The sequence below is a fragment of the Bemisia tabaci genome, chromosome 8 (assembly GCF_918797505.1).
Source record: "Bemisia tabaci chromosome 8, PGI_BMITA_v3".
In the NCBI taxonomy this organism is placed as follows: domain Eukaryota; kingdom Metazoa; phylum Arthropoda; class Insecta; order Hemiptera; family Aleyrodidae; genus Bemisia; species Bemisia tabaci.
In genome coordinates, this window is record NC_092800.1 from 8,670,906 (window position 1) to 8,695,459 (window position 24,554).

General features: G+C 40.7%; 1 protein-coding gene across 6 annotated transcripts in view; it reads left to right on the forward strand.

Annotated features, from left to right (window-relative positions):
* The window catches only part of rdgB (retinal degeneration B), a 139,574-nt gene that overhangs the window by 90,109 nt on the left and 24,911 nt on the right, over positions 1 to 24,554 (forward strand). For all 6 annotated transcript variants that reach the window (XR_002010162.2, XM_072303767.1, XM_019060371.2 and 3 more), the window contains 4 exons: positions 4,252 to 4,384; positions 10,697 to 10,900; positions 21,845 to 21,984; positions 23,883 to 24,000. Coding sequence is in view for 5 of the 6 variants with exons in the window: in XM_072303767.1 (XP_072159868.1) it covers positions 4,252 to 4,384; positions 10,697 to 10,900; positions 21,845 to 21,984; positions 23,883 to 24,000 (595 nt within the window). In the remaining variant the exon portion in view is untranslated. The remainder of the gene's footprint in view (positions 1 to 4,251; positions 4,385 to 10,696; positions 10,901 to 21,844; positions 21,985 to 23,882; positions 24,001 to 24,554) is intronic.

The following is a 24,554-nucleotide window of genomic DNA, read 5'->3' on the forward strand; positions in this document are numbered from 1 at the left end:
CAAACTCCAGGAACCCATTTTATTTGAACTGAAGAATGGGGATGTTGCATGTGTGAGGAATTTGCGATTTGACTACTGATTTCTGTGTAAAAGTTCGCGAGAAACACGATGGTGCCACTGGTTTTCTCTGAAATTAACTCCCAAGCTCAAAAAAAGCTCTCAAGTTGAGGCCAAAATGGGGGGGGGGGGATATCCCACGCTATCCTGAGAGTTCACCTCTACATCAAAACAAACTCTCTGTGCAAAGATAGGGAGCAAACACATTGACAGGGCTGCCACTTTATTTGGGGACTCCAAAACTGAAAAAACGGCAACCCTGATCATGTATGAAACTTATAGGCTGTAGGACGTCAAATTAAATGTACGTAATTCAATTGATATTTTATTATACGTAAAATATTTTAAGCCAGTCCCGAAATATTTCAAAATGAACGACTAAAGTTTCTAAATTGTTATATTATGGAACAGGGCATATAATTTACGAGAGTATTCTGCTCAAAATGACATCACGGCTATACCCAGTGAGCGTCGCGTAACGCTACCAGACGAGACTGTAATGAAATCCTGCTTTTCTTGTTCCTTTTGGTGCATAAATCAAAAACATCTAAGCGCTGAACAATGATGAAATGGGAGATCATGTTGTGTGGTGGTTTGTGAGAGGAATTAAATAAAAGTGAAAAAAAAAATACAATGGTTTCGCTAATCTCGGTTATGCCAGGTGGTTTCCAAGGCTGCCAAGCTCTTCGAAGCTGGAAATAACCCTGTTTGCAGGGCTGTATTTTGGAAATATTTGAGTCTTTTCTGTGTATATGTACGCTGGCTCATTTTTGTACTTCGTCCTTGCTGGGCGCCTGCACTATCTCCCAAGCACAATTTTTCTTGAACAATATGAGGCATGAACTGCTCAGACAACAATTTTTGTGCTCCAACCTTCAGAAGCTGTAGCCTAAGTAACAATGCTCGTGATAAGTTGCAATTTGATCGTAAAATGTATCGCGATCTATGGACGTCGATTTATTGCAATATTATCGGATAGAAAATTGCAATAAGTTGCGATTTCATCAAACAACATCGAAAAATTGCAGTAATCAATAATTGCAAGAATACTTCACACATTGCGCCAAACACAGTACGGTCGCTGGTCGGTGCGAAAAACATATTCGCGCCGACAAAAGTGCGGGAATACTTCACGCATTGCGCCAAACCCATTGCGGTCGCCGGACGGCGCCGAAAGCATATTAGCGCCTACGAGAGTGCTAGAATACTTCACGCATTGCGCCAAAAACAGTGCGTTCGCTAGTCGACGTGAAACGCTCATTTAGCGTCTACAAGACTGTAGGAATACTTCATGCATTGCGCATTCGCTACAGTGCGCGCGTAAATTAAGCGTTGAAAATTCGTGATATCTTGGTCTCGGTGCCGGACTTAACGATGTCCACACGATTTCCGAGTAGTGTGCACCCCGAGCCTGCAATTGTGATTGCGATAACTTGGAATTTGACGATTGGGACGTCGATTTATGGCAATATGGTCCGATGAAAAATTGCGATTCCATCACATAATTTGCAATAAAATCGCGATTTTATTGCCAGCAATCTATCGCAATATTATCGAACGAAAATTCGTGATAAATTGAGGTGAAGTGTCTATTTTTTCGAACGCGATATAGAGATAAAATAACAACAAGATCGAGGATAATCGCTCAGATGTTGATGATAATAGCGATTTTTTCGCCAAAAAATCGTGAAAACATCGCGAGTTAAGTTCCAAATATCTCGATTTCTCCTTTGAAATATGCTGCTTGGGGAGAAAGGACAAAAATTGTTGGGAGTAGGTATGAATCACCTGAGGAAATTCTTAACTATACACTGAAAAAAAAAAATCTCGGTGTATTTACTAAGAAAAGGGTAAAATTACCAAGAATTCGGGGTTCTATTTGTTCCCAGTTTTTTCTTGGTGAAATTACCATTTATGGAATTGGTAAAATTATTGAACTTTCTCGGTAATTTTACTGGACCTTGGTAAAAACGCCAATATATTTTATCGACTGTGGTAGACTTACCGAGATAAAATGGCAAAGTTACCGGGAATTGATTACCAACAAAAGTGGTATTCTGACCTGGAAAGAACAGTAAAAATACCGGTTTTTAGGTAAGTTTACCAGTCTGTCTTGGTAAAATTACCAATAACTGGTAAAAAAAGTAGATGGTGAAGGTACCAACGGACCTTGGTAAAAACGCCGGGAATTTTTTTTCAGTGTACTCACAATAATCCACACTAGAAAGCGCCTCCAGACCAATGTTAACATACCTGGGGCGTGCAAAATATTTCGCGTAATAGTTTCTCGTCTGTCATCATACAGCGCACACCTGCCTACTCGCTTCCAAATTAGGGAACTGCCTGTGAAATTCATCGGGAAACGGAGTATTTTCTCGAGGGAATTGCAACTTGCTCGTCGCGCGCCACATACGGCTTCCGCAAAGTCTCCCACCTTGGGGTGGAGACTAATCTCGTTAGGCGAAACGAGGGCAATAAAAAATCAACACAGCCCCGAGATCAGATCGCACGGAGCCGGTCGAGAGAGAATGTTCAGCCCTTCGCTTGCTTCGACACCCTCAACTGCATTAGCGTGGCGTGTTTTGCGATATATCGATTGATCTGCCATTTGAACCTATGGAAAAGGATCGATAGGCAAGGTGTTCGCAACGGACACCTTAATAATCGATTCTTTACTATAGCTTCAAATGGGGAAATATCGATAATCGATCGTTCACGCCTCGTCACTGAGCGACACTCTCAACTGCAGTAGCGTGGCGTGTTTGCGATATATCGATCGATCTGCCATTTAAACCTATGGAAAAGGATCGATAGACAAGGTGTTCGCAACGGACATCTTGATAATCGATTCTTTACTATAGCTTCAAATGGGGAAGTATCGATAATCGATCGTTCACGCCTCGTCACTGACTCGAGTGCCTACCGATGAGAGTGTCAAGCGACTCCACCCCTCTACAGAACTCAAGTTATTATTATTGATTGTCAGCTGCAATTTTTAAAGCCAGTCCACTTTTTTTTTTGTTACATTGAAAAAAAACACTTTGGATCTAGAGTTCAGACTCTTGAAAACATTGACAAGAAAAAATACTCTTCATTCAATCGGATTTAAGCTCAAATCAAGAACCCAGCTTCTTAATTTGACCGGATTTCCTTTGATTTAAGCTTAAATCTGATTGAATCAAGAGTATTTTTTCTTGTCAATGTTTTCAAGAGTCTGGACTCTAGATCCAATTTGTTTTTTTTTTTCAGTGTGCTTATCAAGCTTGGTCAATTTGAGGAAGTTTTCGTTAAGTTTAGTTCTGATTTTTACAAAAAAAAATCGAACCTGTAGGAAAAGAGCACTTGTCTCCAAGGCGTGTAATCAAATTTCAATTTTAAGTTCCTGAAATGGGCAACTGGACAAGTTAGAACTAGAAAAAAAGTCATATTTTCCCTCTTTAAAGCCTTACGTAAAAAACGAATCACACAACGGAATTTTCAGCTATCAACTCTTTAAGATACTAACAACAAGTATTTATAACACAGATCCAATGGAAGTTATAGGTCGTATGGTGCAAATAATGTTTTTATTTTTGCATATTGATCAATGTAAACTAATTATAAGGCAAAAAACAATTAATACACTACTATACAGCCTTACGTTGTTACAGCCTTGATTCAGATTGACAATGGGCTCACGAACAAGATTGAACTTTTCAAGCCCTGAATCACAAATTGAGTAAAAGTAATGGATAATTTGTACTCAAAAATTTTATCGCTTCATCTGAGAGTGCTTGATGAGCTAATTTCGCAGTATTTTTCATATTTTTTCCTGAAATGGGAATTAGGAGGAAAATGGATTTAAAAGTGAGAAAATTTGCCGTCTTATGACGTCATCTGGCGGCATTATCCATTTAAACGCATATATTTTAGCAGATTAGGTTATTTTGTCATATTTTCTCCAATAATTGTGCAATTTAGAAACCAAGGATATCCTCTTACTCAGTTTTTATAGCAGTATCATTTTAAACATGGAATTCACAAAATTTAAGACACCTGCTAATTCTCTATTGTCCCAAAATTATTCAAGAAAATATTTTTTCCTCAGTGCCGGAAATTCAAATAACTATGCTGTATCAATTGTAAAATTTTTCCTCCAAAACTTTTCTTCCAGAATTGTTCCGAATTATAATTTGTGACTTTTTTCTGTTTCAGAAAAAAAGTAGAGAGGAGAGTAAAGGCACCGGTAGTGGCGTCGAGATCCTTCTCAACGAACCCTACAACAACGGCCCCGGCGGGAACGGACAGTATACCCTCAAAAGGTATCACATAGGAAATCATCTTCCAGGTGAGTCGAAAGGGTTTTCCTATTCCTCTCTTCATCTGTCTTTTTACCGTACGATTTTTCGTCGGATGTATTCACAGAATCACGTTGCGATGAGTTATCCCAGATAGCCCAACACTTGTAAAAAAAAAACCTCTTGGTTCAAGAGTGCAGTTTCTTGTCGCCGGGTTTAAGAGTCTGGACTCTTGTTTCAATGCAAAATCCGCTTGAATCAATGCAAAATCCGCTTGAAACAAGAGTTCAAGACTCTTAAATCCGGTGACAAGAAACTGCACTCTTAAGTCAATGCACCGCGGCATTGGTCCAAGAGTACAAAACTCCGTGCTAACATTTTACAACTTTTATAGGAAGGTAGCCGGCCAGGTTGGCCTATTGGTCAACGCGTCTAACTCTAGGTCCATAGGTCCCGGGTTTGAATCCCGGTGGTAGCATCTACTTTTCACGGAATTGACGAGTAGATCTGCTGAAACAGATTCTTCTCGGCCCTAATCTCTGAAAATTGGAAAAGCCTGGAGCATGGATGTGCCTAAATCGCTCGATGTCTACGGACAATGAAACATTCTCTAAAGTTGGCTGAAGGTGCTAGACACGAAGCCATAAAACCAGCAGAAAAAAAAAAAAAAAAACTTTCACAGGAAGTCTCCTAATATCTCACTCTTAACAAATATGTGACCTCCTAAGACTTTATCTGATCAGCATATTTTCAGAATGTATGGCTGTCTCTCTTTTCCTATAAGCTTCTACTCCATATGGTAAAGCTAGCCGAACTTTTTTGACTTTTTCCCTTTGAAAAATTCCAATTTTATTAACTCTTTTCTCCCGGAAAACTTACCCCAAAAATTAAAACTAATTCATTTAACAATTTTTACTCAACCCTAGATGATTATACGTGATTGTCGCAACTGCCACATTCTTCACAGGTCATTTTTGCCACCTTCGATTTCAATTTCTACAGCGAATATAGACTTAAGTGTAATCGGATCGCATTTAGCAAAAAGGAACCAGCGCCATTACAGTGGTTTCAAAATCGTGCAACTTCCTCTTTCTTTTAAAAAACGCTTAATATATGTACAGTATTAAAATTGACCTAATTATTTGCCTTTTCAATTAACACTTTTTTGGTGAGAAGCGAAAAAAAATTACTATCCTGGGAGATTTTTTAGATAATTACGAAGAAGCAACATTTTTACAACACTTTTAATAGCGCAGGAAAAAGGAAACCTTTTTGCTAAATGTGAGCCAATTATAAATCGGCTAAAAAGTTAGATGCAGAGAGCAAAACGTTACACCAAGCGAAAATCAATTTTTGCGGATCCTCCTGGAAATTAAAAGTAAAAACAAATAGATTCACCACTCATTAACATTGGGAGAACAACACAGGTGGGAAGCAAAAAAAATTTACTATCCTGGGAGATTTTTTAGATAATTATGAAGAAGCAACATTTTTACAACACTTTTAATAGCGCAGTTTCCTTTTTGCTGAATGTGATCCAATTATAAATCGGCTAAAAAGTCAGATGCAGAGAGGAAAATGTTACACCGAGCGAAAATCAATTTTTGCGGATCTTCCTGGAAATTAAAAGTTCTCCGAATCGTGAAAAACAAATAGATTCACCACTCATTAACATTCATAAAATCCGTTCTTTCTTATTTACCGCAGGCGTTAAAACTGTAATAAATTCGCAAGTGGAGCAGAAGCTACGGCTCCGGTTTGTCATGCATTAATGCTGATTTATTCTCAACTTTCAGCAGTCAACGTCGGCTGATATGAAGCCGGATCAGCGAAAGCGGAAAGATTGTTAACGGGTAAAAAGATTTGGCGCGGTTTGTCTCGTCCAAATCCACCGCTCGGCTATCATAAAGCGCGTATCTGCTCAAAATGCGATCCCTGCCGCCCGTATAATCCCATACTCCGCAAGGCTCACGTGAAGAAAAAGATACGTGCTTTCGTCGAAGCGACGAAACGGAGCCGAGCCCAGAGCAGGAATACTGCCGTGCTAAGGAAAAACGCCGTATGAACCTTCAGGCGTTGCCGAATTGCCTCCAGTAAATCACGAATTTTCGGGAAATTTTATGAATATTTTTCCTCCAATTTTTCAGATAATTTTGTTCGCAATCTCACCTAAAGTTCCTGAAAAATTCAAGGAAAAATATTCCTAACTTTCCTCAAAAATAAACATTTTATCGAATGATATTTGGCAACTCTCGAATGTTCATACGGCGTTTTTCCTTAGCACGGCAGAATAACACAGCTTCGCACGCTAAAACAGAAAAGGCCGCCACAGAGCGTAAGGATATCCGCGACGGAGGGGGGGGGGGGGGCGGCGAAACAAAAGACAAACACGGGCGAAAAATCAAAACAAACAGTAGAGAGCGTAAGCTGACGGTTTGACGGGACTGTTGCCGCTCTGAGCGCGGAATTAGATTTTTAGCTCGATGGAAAACGCGTTTTTCGGCGAGGAACGGCAACAGCGCTCCGCGGTTACCGGCGGAGGTTTGCATAAATGCATAACTCCGCGGCGCAGTGGCTGTATGAAATGCATAAATTTATGCGGATACTTTTTCCCTGTCCCGCGGACTTGAATTTTGGAGGAATATGCCCGGGACCGTATGAAATTTTGCATTTTGTTTGCGGTGGTTTTAAAACAAGGTTGTGAGCATGAAACCACACCGGTGGGAAAATTCAGGGTATTTAAATAATTTGGGAAAGACAGAAATTTTTGGTTGCAGTCGGGGACTTTTTTTTGGGGGGGGGTGACTCAAGAGGGATTGATAGGGGTTGTGATCTGGCTATGGTAAAATTAATTTTATTCTCTCTGTTTACGGGAATGCTAGCGTCCGTAGACCGAAAAAATGTAGGAATTCAGGCGTTATGAGTCAGGAAAGCTGTTCGTGATGTCTGTGGAGAATCAGGAAATTTTGACTAATGACGGAATTTTTTCGGTAAAAGCAAGAAAATTATAGAAAACTCTGAAAAATGTGCCTTTTTTAGGCAGGTATCTCCCTTTGCCAAGCCAAGAAAAATCGAAGGAAATCTGACATGAGGAATCGGGGGTTTGAGTGGTGAAAGTCAGGGTGTCTATTTTTTCGGAAAATCCGGAAAGTCTGGAAATAGTACTGTTTTTTGAGGGCGGTCCTATAAGGGTCCGGAATTCTTTGCCTCATGCTACGTGTGTTTTTAGAACACGCGGAAACAACGTCAACTCGGGTCGGTGATCCCATGAATATACGCTCAGACACAACGGCACGGGTTGGCCAAGTGTTCACTTTTCCTCAGCACCAGACCAGAAAATGACCGTACCTGCGATCTGTGACCGTTATGTCAACGGAAAAAGCTTTTTAACGTCCGCCAAAAAGTGAACTTGTTGGCTCTTACACCGTTCCCGACGGATAGGTACGCAATGGTTTTCTCATTAGGTCCATAACAACAAGAAGGTTATTTTTCATGAAACTGTTGTATATTTAATACTTATTTTAGTCTGTTCGTATTTCCTTTTTTTGCTTTTCATCATGTCTGAACTATAACTTTTGTTTGAAGCTTTCAACGTGATTATGGAACTTCCAAACTCCTATAATTAAATGACTGTATCGTGGCGCTGTGGTGCGATTTTCTCAAACATGTTCAGTGACCGCATATTGTTAGATTAAATGTACACATTTTTTAGTTTTGATAATCATGTATTTTCCCCGTAAGTTTCTCGGATTTTGGCCACATTTAGTTGAAGAAAATCGAGGAATTCAGGTATAATTATATTGAAGGATTTTTACAGCGTATTTCGAGAAATTAAGGGATTTTCCTCTTCCGTTTGTTTAAAAAAGACTTCCATTTGATTTATTAAGAATTTCGTTCGTTTTAAAATTAATTTCTTTGCAAAAAATATAAGTTCTTCAAAACTCAAATAGAGATTTTCCTCCGCACAGCCTATCCAGTAACTTTATTGACTGACGGTATACCAGCGTATGCCGACGATTAAACTGAAAAACGCGGTTCGTGATACTACAGATTTAGCACTAACCCCAACGTCAAGGAATTCTTATAGCCGGCTAAAGAAGGCTACAGAAAATCATATAGCTGGCTGTAGAATGCGGGGAAAATCATAAGGCCGGGCTTTACGAAGTGATAAAAAATTATGCAGCCGGGCTATAGTTCCTATCGCTGGGCTTTACACTTTTTCGCCTGGCTGTTGCTTTTTCGCCATCGATTATAAAAGGTTATGAGAAATTGTGTAAACATTCGTGTGCTTTGGAAATCATTAAGTTTGATACGGAACCACCTTAATATTACAAAACACACATTATATTTTCCTTTAATACATATTTTTTTCATCAATTAAAATGAGAATAATCCATACAGGATGTGCAAACATTTTAAAATCATGAGTTGAATAACGCTGATTCCGCTAGATTAAATATTAGAGCCTAACACAAAGCGGAGCGGCGACGCACTGGCGCCTACAAACCTAACAGGGATACTTCACGCATTGCGCAATGCGTGAAGTATCCATGTTAGGTTTGTAGGCGCCAATGCGCGCTTCGCGCTGGCTGCCCGCCTGCCACGGCGCTTGAAGCAACTATTTCACACCAGAGGTATTGCACAGTATCATACGAAACTGAAGGCGCTCTAATATATTAGTAATGGCAGGCATCCATCAAAAGTACGGAGCTTTCCTCGCAAAATAAATCAAGATACTACGGCCCAAAAAGAGAGCAGTATTCCAAAAACTCACTAAGTCCTAGCATCCGTAATTAGTAACGTTTAGCATACACTTTATCGCCTGGCTGTTGCTTAATCGCCATCGGCTATAAAAGGCTATAAGAAGTTGTGTAGCCGGCTATAGAAGCTACTGGAAATCTTACAGCCGGCTGTATAGGTCTATGGTATTTTGGAACATAGATTCTACTGCCAATTTTTACCAGGGTTGGTAGATTCCTCTTAGATCAAATAAAATGAGAGTAGAAATACCGCGAACAATATACGCGTTTTTGCATTTTAAGGTCGCCACGTTGTGCGATAAATTGTGAATATATTCACCCGTGTTTAAATGTGGAAAATCACTATTCCGCAACGATGTTGCAGTTTCACCGTCCATACTGCCGTGCTAAGGAAAAACGCCGTATGAACCTTCAGGCGTTGCCAAATTTCCATTGATAAAATGCGAATTTCCTGGTAAACTTAAGAATTTTCAATAATAAAGACAAAGATAACTAATTTAATCATGTTATTAGTGTAATTGACATACTTTAGTTTAGTTACTTGTCTCTTAACTGTATAGTTAAAGATTAAATTTGTTTGTATTCTAACGTTAATTTGACAAATTAACATTATGATATTATTTTTTCCCAATTTTTCAAATAATTTTGTTCGCAATTTCACCTACCGATTCTGAAACTTCAAAGGAAAACTATTCATAACTTTCCTCCAAGATTAACATTTTATCGAGGTAAATTTGGCAACACTCGAATGTTCAAACGGCATTTTTCCTTAGCACGACAGCATATTACCGTACTAAGGAAGAACGCCGTATGAACATTCGAGAATTGCTGAATTTCCCTCGATAAAACATGTATTTTTGACGACATTCATGCTTATTTTCCTTTAAAATTTTCAGATATATTAGATTCAATTACGTACGAAATCGTCTGAAAATTTTGGAGAAAAATATTCACAATTTTCCCTGTAAATTCGATATTTATCGAAGGAAACTTGGCAACGTCTGAAGGCTCATACGGCGTTCTTCTTTAGCACGGCCGCATAGTTGGACTGCATTTTGCAATTTGGAACTATAAAGTCTGGTCCGGTTTAAAAACAACGTATGTTCCAATAGTTTCCCTATGCACATACGTGTTTTTTCAGATAATCCAGAATTTATAGTTCCAAATTGGACGTATTTCTACCAAACAGACCTATGTGGAAGTGAGAAATATGGGGTGTGCTCGTTAGTCTCTTTGCGTAAGAGTGAATGATAATAATCAAGCACCAGTGACGTCAGCGACGATGACGGGAGCAACGATGCCCGGCAGCGTGGTCTTTAACTCATGAGCCCTGTCCACAAGGCTCTCTTGCCATGCCCGCGGCTCATGAGTTCCGCACTCAGCTGCACATAGGTCTCTTTGATAGAATGCAATATCCCGCTTTTCCAATTCTTCAAAAGGAACCACGCCCACTTTTACATTGCTTCTTATCCAGATTTCTAGAGCACACCCCACATTTCTCATCGCCACATAGGTCTGTTTGGTAGAAATACGTCCAATTGCAAAATGCAGTTCAGTTGTCAGGAAGCGTCACCTCCAACAATCTGTCTCCTCTGTTTTCAGGATGGCTGAAAAGTCTGCTCCCGAAGAACTCCCTCATCACAGAGGAGGAAGCGTGGAATGCGTACCCGTACACGAAGACGCGCTTCAGCTGCCCGTTCCTAGAAAAATTCTCAGTAGAAATAGAAACTACTTACTTGAACGACAACGGTTACCAGGATAATGTGTTCAATTTATCGGGCAGTGATCTCCGGAATAGGGAAGTTGGTGAGTTTCCATTTTTCATTCACTTTTTACCGCTTCACCTGGGAGGAAAACGAGCTTTCAGTGTTTAAGAAAACCAAAACGCCTTCATTTTCGAAGCATGCAACACGGACGTCCGTAGAGTTTGAATAGTTGCATCCAGGCATTTTTCACTTCCTTTTATTTTTTTCAATATTGCTTCATCTGGGAGTGCTTAAAGAGCTGATTTCGATGTATTTTTTTTTTTTTTTTTTTTATCATTTTTCTAATCTGAGAAATAGTATAAAGATAGATTTAAAAGTGAGAAAACGCACCGCCTTGTGACGCCCATTGGCGGCATTTCCCATTTAAACACGTGCTTTTTAGCAGATTTGGTTATTTTGTTACATTTCCTCCAATACACGGAAAAAAAGCACGAGGATGTTGGGTGATATGGACATTTCTAATTAATTGTGGTAGTACCCCAATTAATTATGGTAGCACTCAAATTAATTATGGTAGTACCCCAATTAATTATGGCAGTACCCCGATGAATTAGGTAACCAACCCAAATGTTGCGGTACTATTCTAACTTGAGTTGCGGTGCTACCACAATTAATTAGATATGTCCATATCATCCAACAAATTGGGGTTGTGCCACAATTTTAGGGGATAACCCCTGACACACTTTTTCCTGTGTAATTGCTCAATCTATGAACTAGGATATCCTCGTGTTCAGTTTACTCCGGAGTTTCCTATTAAGCACGAAATTCATCAAATAGACGCCTGCAAATTCTCCACGCTCTTAAAGGGTTAAATTTTGGTATATTTTCGGTGTCGTTTGCGCTTAAAGGTGCACTTCTCAATAATTTATACTCAGCTCATTTTTTTTCTTTATATTTTTTGAAAGCCATTTTTTAGTACCCGTCACGTAAAGAGCCAGAAATTAAGTGACCGCTACCACTTCTCCTTTCCTCAAACCTTAAGTCTTCCCTCATAAAATAAAGCCCCTAGGGTGAAAGCGTGCGTTTTCGTGCATGTTACAAGCTGATAACAACAAGCGGCAAAACCCAGCAAACTCCACTTTGCCTAATAAAAAATTCTAATTCCCAACGAAAACATCGGTCAGGTTTCATTAGTTTCCGTCCTCCGGTAGGTGTGTCACGTCGCGACGCTGCCAGGTTTACGCGGGAAATCCGCCGATCCGGAATGACGTCAACGTAGTACACGGCCACCTGGCAGCAGGGGCTGCACTGAGCGATTGTAAACACTCGCGTGAACGAGGGAGGAACCGCGTTTTGACGCGTGGGGGCGTCGAAGACACGACCAGAAACGTCCGAAGCACGTCAGCGCGAAACGATGCGTTCCGCCGTTAACGCTTGTTTGACACAGCGGAAACTAGCTCACTCGCATCTCGCTGATTGGATGAGAAAAATACGTTTACGTAGCTGCCGGAAGGAATCCGCACAAACGTTATCTCGCAAAAAATTAAATTGCCCAGTTAGGTTTGGACGTATTTCTATCAAACAGAACTATGCGCAGGTGAGAAAGATGAGGTGTGCTCGTTAATGCTCGGGCCGTAAGAATGAATGGGTATATAAAGCGCCAGTGACTTTACCGTCGCCGTGCTCGCCGCGCCTTGTCCTTAACTCATGAGCCCTGTCCACAAGGCTCTAGATACATGCCCACGGCTCATGAGCCCCGCATAGAGTTGGCTCACAGTTCCGTTTGCTGAATGGGCCACTAGACAAGGTACGAAGTTAAGCACTCTGATACATGTTTCGCAACCAAAATTTCACGCAGAACTCGAGTCCAGCAACGAAAACTGCTGAAATTAACTCGTAAACAAGATATTTAATGTTTCCTGACCGCGAATTCTTGTCTATGTGAGTCAAATCTCACACTAATCGTTACCATGACAGTCTCTTCGATACGAAAATATGTCAACCTCAATCTTGACGCTTTGGCTCAGCTATAGCAAATTGTTCACACTTAGAACAAAAAAGGGTGGGAAATGAACAGTGATTTGATTGAGAAGCCTGCCAAAACCGTAGTAGTGCGCGATTCGACTCACGTTGGGTATTGTGACTCTTGTGACCGGGCAATTCATATTTCCCGTAACCAATGTAAAATTAAAACGTTAATATCTTAGTTAGGAGTTGATTTCAGTAATTTTCAATGTGAGAATCGTGTTCTACGTGAAATTTTGGTTAAGAAACATGTATCAGAATGCTTATAAATTCGTACCGTGTCTAGTGGTCTATTGGAAAAGCGGGATTTTACATTCTGTCAAACGGAACCATGTGCTCAGTGTATGAGCCGTGGGCATGTATCTAGAGCCTTGTGGACAGGGCTCATGAGTTAAGGACAAGGCGCGGCGACGGCAACGTTAGACGTCACTGGCGCTTTATATTTCCCATTCATTCTTATCGCCCGAGCATTAACGAGCACACCTCATCTTTTCCACCTCCACATAGTTCTGTTTGATAGAAATACGTCTAGTTCTGCCGTGATAGCGAAGAGAGCCGTAAGTGCAAAAATGAAATTTTGAGGAAACGGAGCCTCTGACAAGAACATTTTATTGGAAGAAGCCTCCGTTCTTTGTCAAACTGCCACTAATCGTCCGGAAGACTCCTAGAAATCGTATTGATGATTAAAAATCGACTGATTTTATTTCCATTACATAAAAAGGGTATTTTTCATTTTCATGCTAAGTTATTGTTAGGCAAGACAGCCGTAAGTGCTATCTTCTGCATGTTTTCGTGGTTGCGTTTTGGACGCACAACAAACACATTTTCAGGTTAGAAATCGGCAGAAGAGGGCGGCACCTTACTGGGAAGCACTGTTTTTATTGGCTCTCATGCACTTACGGCTTTTTCATACGTCTCGTTTTCATTAAATTAGGATGAATTTTGCTGTTTTAGTTGTCTCAGTAATTTCATCGAAAAGAGTTTAGACGAATTTTGAAGAAAACTCGATTTCGAAAATTTTGCACTTACGGCTCTCTTCGCTATCACGGCAGTCATCTTTTCCACCTCCACATAGTTCTGTTTGATAGAAATAGTCCAGTTGGCAATAGCTGATGTGGCTTGGTTCCTTTCTGCTAAACGCGGTCTGAACCGGCAACGCCAGGTCTGTGGCTGCCAAATCAATGAGCTGCAGACGTATTGCCCCGCATTGGACGTACCCATACTGCCCAGCCCCAATCGGACGTATTTACGCCGAAAGGAACTATGTGCATAGGGTTTACATGAGACATAGTTCCTTTTAGCATAAACACGTCCAATTGTGCGTCATTAAAGGTGCCTATTTGAACGGGGGCCGCGGGATAGGGGGGCAGGAGGGGGCAGAGGGGGGCACCGTTGATGGACTAGCTCTGCTTTTGTTTGAACTCCGAATTGTAGTGGATCCGCGAGCGTTACCTGCGGGCCACTCCATCAAACCGATCGATAGCAGTGGCATGGTGCTCTGCGATGTGTCGATTGATCTGCCGTTCAAACCTATGGAAAAGGATCGATAAACAGGGTATACCTTAATAATCGATTCTTTACCACGCCTTCAAATGGAGAAGTATCGATAAACAGGGTATACCTTAATAATCGATTCCTTACCACACCTTCAAATGGGGAAGTATCGATAAACAGGGTATACCTTAATAATCGATTCTTTACCACAGCTTCAAATGGAAAAGTATCGACAAACAGGGTATACTTTAATAATCGATTCTTTACCATAGCTTCAAAGGAAAAGTATCTCGATAAACAGGGTATACCTTAATAATCGATTCTTTACCACAGCTGCAAATGGGGAAGTATCGATGAACGGGGTATACCTTAATAATCGATTCTTTACCACAGCTGCAAATGGGGAAGTATCGATAGTCGATCAATCACGCCTCGCTACCGATCGATAGATGACCCTCCACACTAACAGGGGTCTCCGCTGAAGAGCATATTAGTTTAACGACGTTTCCTGAGACACTGGCCCCTTAATTAGGGGAGGGGGTTGGGGGTTGAGTGGACAAACCTGTCCGCTCCGCGTTAACTCGCGAACTCGACAACGCGCGTTATCTCTTGTCGAACGATGCGATGATGTTTAATAGGTGGTAAGTGCCAAACCTATCCAGGCCTCATTAATTTATGAGTTCGAAGTGTGCCACCTCTCTATCCTAAACCCAAGAGGTTAGTTAGTATGAGGAATGTGTCGAGGGGGAACCTGCCTTACAACAGGACACTTGTGCCAGTCCCCGAATTGCGTTTTGATGACCGAAGCTTATGAATTATCAAAATATAATGAAGGCCATTCGAAGGTGTAGTTTCCACGTCCAATATTGACAGAGATATCGCCCGTCGAAGCACACGGTGTATGATGTCATCCGTTGCGGTAGTCCAACCTATGATTTCCTCCACCTTGGATTCTTCCGGAAGTAATTAACACGTTTGCATCGGTTGATCAACTTGGAATCTTGTAGGCCTCCTGTGATGTAGTGGTTGTAGCGTTTGCTATTATCGGGAGGTGTCGGACATCCCTTAAGCACGAATTGTTGCATTGAAGCGTTGTCATTAGGAAAGCCCTCATTGCATAGCCTCGTTGTCGATCTGCGATATTTCCGTCGGTGGGTTTTATTAAAAATGACGTCATTGATTTTAATTTACTCCATTAGAGACTGTGAGTGCTGAAGATTCAACAAAACAAGAAAATTCCAGAAGTCATGATACAATTTCCAGCCTTCCTAGGTACGATATTTGGGAAAGGCAAAGGAGCGAACTTCCTCCTCTCACGAGAATTTTAAAATTGTCATCTCTCCGGGTAATTTAGATCAGTATATTTTGATTAAATTCAGGGTAATTTAGAGGAATTTTTTAAATTTTGCCACATGCCTTTATTAAAAAAAATTCGCCTCCTCCGAACACTTTAAACATCTTAAATTTTCCTGAATTTTTGAGGATTTGGGATGAAAATGCGGCTACACAGATGGAACAAGTTCTATCTTTTCCAATAGAGACTCCCTCAGAGACTTGAATCCCTCCCCAGATTTGGTTTTTGCGCATTTCACCTGACTTTTCACGGTCCATAAAATTTCCTGAATTCCCGATAATTTTCGAGGTCACCCCAACAAATTTTGCACCTTTTGCACAAATCCCTGGTAACTCCTTCCAAGGTGTCAAAATTTCCTTGAATTTCCAAATTTCCAGACTTCCAAAGCTTTTGAACGTGCAAATACATGACATTTTTCTAAATTTTCGAGGATATTTGGGATAAAAATGCAGCTACACGAGATGAAACAAATTTAATCCATTCCAATAAAGACTTCCTCAGAGACTTGAATCCCTCCCCAGTTTTGGTTTTTGCGCATTCCACCTGACTTTTCACGGTCCATAAAATTTACTGAATTCCCGCACTGAAAAAAAAAACACATTGCGGATCTAGATTCCAGACTCTTGAAAACATTGACAAGAAAAGGACTTGATTCAATCAGATTTAAGCTTAAATCAAAAGGAAATCCGCTCAAATCAAGAGGCTTGGTTCTTGATTTAAGCTTAAATCTGATCGAATCAAGAGTATTTTTTCTTGTCGATGTTTTTAAGAGTCTGGACTCTAGATCCAATGCGTTTTTTTTTGTCCAGTGCGATCATTTCCGAGGTCACCCCAATAAACTTTGCATCTTTCGGACAGCTTTCACCTCTCTTAAAATTTGGCTCTATGTGCATTTCCCCCGACTTTTCACAAACGAGTAAAACCTACCGACTTTTCACGGTTTTCCTCAGCCCCTCAATAACTCGCCACCGCGCCAACTCCCCACTCCAGTCGAGGAGAAAAACGCGGCCTCGCGCCAAAAAGCACGATCGAGTAAAACCCTCACTTAAAAAAAATTCTCGGCGTTTTTACCAAGGTCCGTTGGTACCTTTACCACTTCACTTTTTACTAATTATTGGTAATTTTACCAAGACAGACTGGTAAGCTTACCTAAAAACCGGTATTTTTACTGTTTTTTTTTTCGGGTAAGAATACCACTTTTATTGGTAATCAATTCTCGGTCACTTTGCCATTTTATCTCGGTAATTCTAACACAGTCGATAAAAAATATTGGCGTTTTCTACCAAGGTCCAGTAAAATTACCGAGAAAGTCAATAATTTTACCGAGATTTCTCGGTAAAATTACCAATTCCATAAATGGTAATTTTACCAAGAAAAAATTGGGATCAAATAGAACCCTGAATTCTTGGTCATTTTAACCTTTTCTTGGTAGATACACCGAGATTTTTTTTTCAGTGGCACTCATTTTTCCGGGTTGTTTCTGACTCCTCGAAAACTTGTCACCCTACCCCTCCCTCCCTCCCGAGGAGAAAAACACAGTCTCACGTCAGGAAAACACGGGCGATTCCGGGGGGAGGCAACGCTTATCGCACTCCGAAAACGGGATCGCGACATCGTGAAATCGTCATTCATCAAAATCAACGTCAACACCACCACCCCCCCCCCCCCCGAATCGACGAAGCGGCGGTCTTCGCTCCTGCGACTCGTTTGCGGGGTGTCTCGCTCGCACTGGATGCAGGGTCGTGGAAAATGGGGAGGGAGGGGGAGGGGGTACCCGATCGAGCGCGTGGAAATAGCCGCCGATTGGTGCGGAAACGACGGAGTGATAACGGCTGAGTCTGAAAAGGGGGGCGCGGGAGGAGGGTGAGGGGGTCAGCTTCCGCGCTAAGGGAGAACGCCGTATGAGTCTTCAGACGTTGCCAAACCTCACACTGAAAAAGAAATCTCGGTGTATTTACTAAGAAAAGGGTAAAATTACCAAGAATTCAGGGCTCTGTTTGATCCCAGTTTTTTCTTGGTAAAATTACCATTTATGGAATTGGTATTTTTACCCAGAAATCTCGGTAAAATTTTGATCTTTCTCGGTAATTTTACCGGACCTTGGTAAAAACGCCAATATTTTTTATCGACTGTGGTAGAATTACCGAGATAAAATGGCAGTTACCGGGAATTGATTACCAATAAAAACGGTATTCTTACCTGAAAAAAAAAACAGTAAAAATACCGGGTTTTAGGTAAGCTTACCAGTCTGTCTTGGTAAAATTACCAATAATTGGTAAAAAAAGTGAGATTGCAAAGGTACCAACGGACCTTGGTAAAAACGCCGAGAATTTTTTTCAGTGTTTGACGAATATCGAATTTTCCGGAAAATTCGTAGATGCTTTTCCCCAAACTGATTGCAGTAGACGCACGGGTCGTAAGTAAGCAGTCGTAAGTAAGTCGACACTGAATTGGAATTTTGTAGCCAACGCGCGTTAAAAATCAGCATAAAGCTGAACACCTCAATACAGAGGGAAAAAGCTCAAATGAGCACAGTTTTCCCTCAAAGAGATACGCTGTTTGGTGCAACACTAGTAACGACCAATCAGGGAGGCCTAATAAGGACCAAACGCGTCTACAGTTGCCTTCCTGAATGGTCGTTGGTCGTGTTGCACCAAACAGCGTATCTCTGTGAGGGAAAACTGGGTTAATATGAGCTTTTTCCCTCTGTAATGAGATTTTCAGCTTTACGCTGATTTTTAACGCACGTTGGCTAAAAAATTCCAACTTACTGAGACACTTTTCCTTCAATTTTTCAGAGAATTTCGTTTGTGATTTGATCTATGGTGTCTACAAGTTTCAATGAAAAATATGCATGGCTATTCCTCAAGAATAAGTTTTTTCTGAGAGTAAATGTGGCGACATTTGAATGTTCATACGACGTTCTTCCTTAGCACGGCAGTCAAAGAGGCCGTCGCATCCCCCAGTTTTTCGGTTCCTCTTATCGGTGCGGCTCATCCTGCCGCGACGGCGAAGAAGGGAGCGTTTTCCGGGAAGGGGTCGGCTACATTTCTAACAGAAAAAAAATTCGAAATGAGAAAGAGATGAATGAACCCTTCGAGAAACGTGTGATTATCGGTAGAAATATTCATCAAAGTTGGTATAAAACTCATTTTGGAAGTATAAATTGAATATAAGACTTTCTCATGACGTCATGAACACTGGAAAAAAAACACATTGGATCTAGAGTCCAGACTCTGAAAAACATCGTCAAGAAAAAATACTCTTGATTCAATCGGATTTTTGCTTAAATCAAGGACCAAGCCTCTTAATTTGAGCGGATCTCCTTTTGATTCACGCAAAAATCTGATTGAATCAAGAGTACTTTTTCTTGTCAATGTTTTCAAGAGTCTGGACTCTAGATCCAATGCGTTTTTTTTCCATTGAACTCTGCTACCAACTTGTTTGTTCATGTTGCACCGAGATCAGTAGAAACACCATATCAGCAAAAAATAATGAGATCCGCCCAAAAACCAAGTTCCTGGTCCAATATTAACGGAGACTTTCGACAAAACAGGGCCTATTATGTCATCCGCCGTGGTGATACATATCATGACGTTCCACCTTATTGTTAGTTTCACCCATTTTTTTCGCTTTTTTTCTTCACTTCAATGCTTAATCTCATGCTTACAGTCGCTAAAGTTCCATTCCCCTCAGTCCCTAATCAAGGCAGTCCCAGGTAACTGTTGTTTGAGACCATCAAACTCGGGTCACCTAACCGGGAATCGAACCCGGGACCTCCCGAGTCCGTGTTGCATATGGATTTGATTGAAGGGGCTTTGATTTTTCTTCAAAGATCGACCTAAGAAAAAAGACTTCCTTAATGGCAACGCCCGGATGCAACAATTCGTGCTCAAGGGGTATCCGTGTTGCGTATAGATTTGATTGAAGGGGCTCTGGTTTTTCTTCGAAGATCGACCGTAAGAAATAATAAAACCTTCCTTCATGGCAACGCCCGGATACCACTATTCGTGCTCAAGGGATGCCCGTGTTGCCTATAGAATTAATTGAAGGCGCTGTGGTTCCAGCTCCCTCATGGCGATGCGCATCACTCTCCGAAGTGTTTCGCTCCGGTAATTGACATCCAACGTAATGCAACGCGAAGCGCCCCCCGGGGCCGAACCGCGTAGGAGGCAGGGGGCGTAGCTCCCGGTAAATAATTGATCTCAACCATCGTCGCTTAGCGCAAATAGACCCGCAAAGTTTACGAGTTGAATTTATGCCCCGCTCTTGGGCCTCGCTCTGAATTAGTGATGAACACTGCGCCTTCCAACAGGAATCTCGCCGCCACTTGAGATGAATTTTTCAACGCCCTCCCCGACCAGCGATTCGATTTGCGTATCGCTATTGAACGACCTCGTTCGATATATAACATTGCTAAGATAGGGATGTATTGATCCCGGCGCCTGGATTCAACGCCTGGATGCAACCGTTCGAGCTGCGCGGTCGTCCGTGTTGCATCTTGAAAAATGAAGGCGTTTTTCTTTGTCGTTCGTACTGCAAAGTTCGCTGCAGAAAAGAGGGATTTGCTGGCGATGAGCCACCAGCGCTGGAGAAGCATTTTTGCAGCCGAGCCCTTCTCAGGATCTGATTTAAGCGGCTGCAACTGCGGGCTTGGAGTGGTGACTTTTTAAACGGTCATGAAGACGTACTTGGCGAAGCGATGAGGTGCCTATTCAACGAGATGAGTAACGCGGCATGGCATTGAGGCAAAATTTCCGCTACTTTGAGCGTTATCTCACTCAGCGTGTGTCGCGGCCGGAATGAATTCCATTCAGGACTGTGTACACACATCTCTGTAGCGTATTCCGGCGAGTTCTTTCATGGCTCCAGCCTCTGGGCTGATTGTTGACATTGATAGACAAAGTTATAGACAAGGATTATGGAGCGATCCTAATGGTTAATTTGGGTGGTTTTTATGGACTAAGGCTCACTAAGGGAGAAAATGATGGACTAACTATCGGGTCTCTCGTGAGTTGCCGTTATTTAGTCTATTACCAACCTCCTTTGTCCATCGCAACCACCCACTTCTACCAATAAGATCCCTCCATATCCCTTTTGTCTTCTTTGTCTATAGCTTTGTCTATCAATTTCAGCAATCAGCTCACTGAGCCGGTCGATTATTGAATTGATAGACAAAGCTATAGACAAAGAGGACAAAAAGGATATGGAGGGATCCTATTGGTAAACGCCAGCGGTTGCATTGGACAAAGGGGGTAGATTATAGAATAACTAATAGCAATCCACGAGTTACCCTATAGTTAGTCTATCAGTTTCTCTCCTAGTCTAAAGGAACCACCCATTTCAACCAATCGGATAGCCGCATACTCTCTATGCCTCCTTTGTCTATAGCTTTGTCCATCTATTTCCATAATCAGCCCGCCATACTAACAAGTAAAAATGCCGCATCATAATACGGACGCCACGAATTTACTGCTGATGAACATTGATTTTTTTTGAGAATCTGTGAAATTTTTTTTTCGAATTTTTCACACGCATCCGTAAATTTTAAGGAAGTATAAATCTACAAATTTTCTCATAAATAAATGTTTCAATCAAGGGAATTTGACGACTTTTGAATACTATGCTTACCTCTCTCCTCAGTGAAATAGTACGGTAACCCTTCAATTTTGCACTTATCAATCAATTTCAGATTCGCAAAATCTTTGTGCTTATTACCTAAACGTTCATGTTTTCTGCGAGTAGGTATCGTATGATTTGGCAATAGTGCAGGCTACGTCTGATAAAAATGCAATATATTTTGGAAGTATCAATCAATTAAATGAAAATTTCATACTATCTAACACTTATGCGTGAACTTAAACGGAAAAAGGGTCTTTCATGTACAGAAGTAAAAGTTTATGAGAGCGATTTCTGTCAACCAAAAATTAGAATTTTCAATTTCTAAATCGCTCTTCATTATTATGTCAAGAAAAACGGTTTTTTTTTATACTAGTGGGGTGCATAAAATTTCAATATGATCTGACAGCTATGAGCTCCAAACATGATTGTAGAGTATGAGGAGTAATGCGTTTTAAAGCTATTTTCCCTTTTTAGATTTGTATGTACAATTTTTTCGTGACATTTGTTGGTAGCAACTAATTAACTGGGGTTTCTATTATTTTTTTACAGATTTAATAGATTTTGTAAAAGAAAGACTGCCTGCCCATGAGTATCTGAAGGAGGAAGATCCGAAATTATATGTTAGTCAGAAAACCGGCAGGGGTCCTGTCACGGAAAGCTGGCTGGACGAATACTGGAATGAATGCAGGGTGAAGAGACTTTAATTTTTTTTATATTAATTATTATCTTCCTTTTTTCATTTTGAAAAAGCGAAAGCTTGGAAGTAATTTTTCAAGCAGAAGAATTCAATGGTCCGCGTGGATCTCTTGCTCAGACTTGGTATAATTTATTTGCACACCATAGCATTTTGCTGATTTACCTCTTTTGAACCTCTTTTTGATCTACCTCTCTTGATACAACATTACTTAATTACTCATGATCATTTCAAATGATTCATCACCCAGTTATAACGGATGTCAGGTTGCACTATCCAGTTTAATTTCAATCAGAACTGCAGACAGTTTACAGGACCTATTTTCGTAGCTTATCACACAGCTATTTTTTTGGCGTGACCTGGAATCAAACCTGGTGCTCTCTCCTGCAAAGTGCCAAGAGCCTGAACTCGACCTATCGTGTGCCCCAATTTTGGACCTAAGTTCTTGCAGGTTCAGAAAAAGCAATCTTAAAAATGTTAAATAATAGCGGACCGTTTTGTGATCGAAGAACCCGTTTTCACAAGAAACTTGTGACTGAGTGAGTGGCCCAGATTTTAAAAAACGTGCGATTTGTTTGGAGCTCAAGCAGTGTGTGCAGTTTGGAAGCAGCAAGATTTGCTTGCAACAGACCAGCTACATTTTTTGATCTCAGTTGCATCAGCATATTAATATACTTACCTACTTAAGTACTTACTTGCTCATGCTGTGTTTTGCGTTCAACCTACGACTATTTTGCCTTCAATAACGGGAAAAAACACTAAGAAATGGCCCAAACTGTATGTAACAAGGTGGAGAAACGGTGTTTTGGGTTAACACCATTTCGTGGGGAAAAGAAAGCAAAAAGCTCCACAAATTTCGTCAAGTAAAAGTTTTTGAGCACTAATAAGTACCAGTATAAAAAAAAAATGGTTGACTTTATTTGAAATTTTTGGAACTTTTTGGCTTTGTTTCCCCTGTGAAATGGTGTTAACTCAGCACCGTTTCTCCAACTTGCCTTCAATAACTTGAGCAGGAAGTGTGAACTGAGAAGCTTTGGAGCAGCAAGAGTTGCCTACAGAAACTCGGACACGTTTACCAGCACGCAGCTCTCACACTGATCAGTGTGCCTTCAATATCTTGTGTAGGCAACTTAAACCACTCAGGCAGGAGCAGCAATACAGAAGAAGACCACGTTATTTACAGAAGTTTGACCACGTTCGCTTTGTTTCAGCAGAAGTCGCACTTTGATAATAATTACTACTCTACCAAGAGCGCGCTGTGCTCCAACCATTTCACCTTCAAATACTGAATGAGCAGTGTGATAAATTTAGAAGTGTCAATAGGACGTAGTTCTACGAAACAGACCTATGTGGAAGTGAGAAATATGGGTCGTGCTCGTTAGTCTCTGGCCGTAAGAGTGAATGAGAATAATAAAGCGCCAGTGACGTCAGTGGCAACGAACGAGGGTAAGCTCGAGGGCGCGGCAGCGCGGCCATCGTCGTCGGGGCGCTTTAACTCGTGAGCCCTGTCCACAAGGCTCTCTTGCCATGCCCGCGGCTCATGAGTTCCGCACTCAGCTGCACATAGGTCTCTTTGATAGAATGCAATATCCCGCTTTTCCAATTCTTCAAAAGGAACCACGCCCACTTTTACATTGCTTCTTATCCAGATTTCTAGAGCACACCCCACATTTCTCATCGCCACATAGGTCTGTTTGGTAGAAATACGTCCAATATTCACTTGCTGTCATATAATTTTGTCCGTGAATGTGTTTAATCCTCACAATCTAGCTCTAGTTACCTGTAACAGGTTTCCATAAAAATCATTGGATTTATTTGTCCTCGTTTTATTTCACCCAATTATTTTGAATTTACTTTGTTGACTAATTCTTCAATTTTTTCTTACAATTGTAGGGTAAAAATACACCATTGCCAAATGGAAAGGCTGTTATGTGTGCTTACAAATTATGTAGAGTTGAGTTCAAATATTGGGGTATGCAGTCAAAAGCAGAGAAATTCATTCATGATATTGGTAAGTTATAGTACCTATCTAGTTACTATCTAGTATAATGTTATCAAAGAAGAAAAACTTCTGTTCTAATTTAGTTGGAACTTTGAGAAATTAAACTACTGTTAAACATAGGGATGGTATACCACAATTAAAAAAAACTTATTTTTGTTTTTCTCCCATTTTTCCAAACCACGAAATTTTAAAGTTTTATAATTATTTGTTAAATCCTTCAAATTGTATTTAAACCAGTTAAAAATATTTGTAAGTAAGTATCAGGGGGCCAGAGAAGGGTAATTTTCTCAAAATTCTAATTGCAAGAGATGAGACCAGATTGAATTATTAATAAAGAATTTTAGATTTTAAGTGACTTTTACTGAATGAAAAGTCTTTGAGGGGAATTTTACCCCTCAGTTACCAGGAATTCAATTAAATTTGAAGCTATCTTTGAAATCTGTCTGAAGCTTATCCATCCTCATGATACTAAATTCCGAAGGATACTGGAGGCTGAAAAATTTAAGATAAAATCATTATAAAGTCAAAGAGCTATTTTTAAAAATGTTGGTCACCAATTTTTC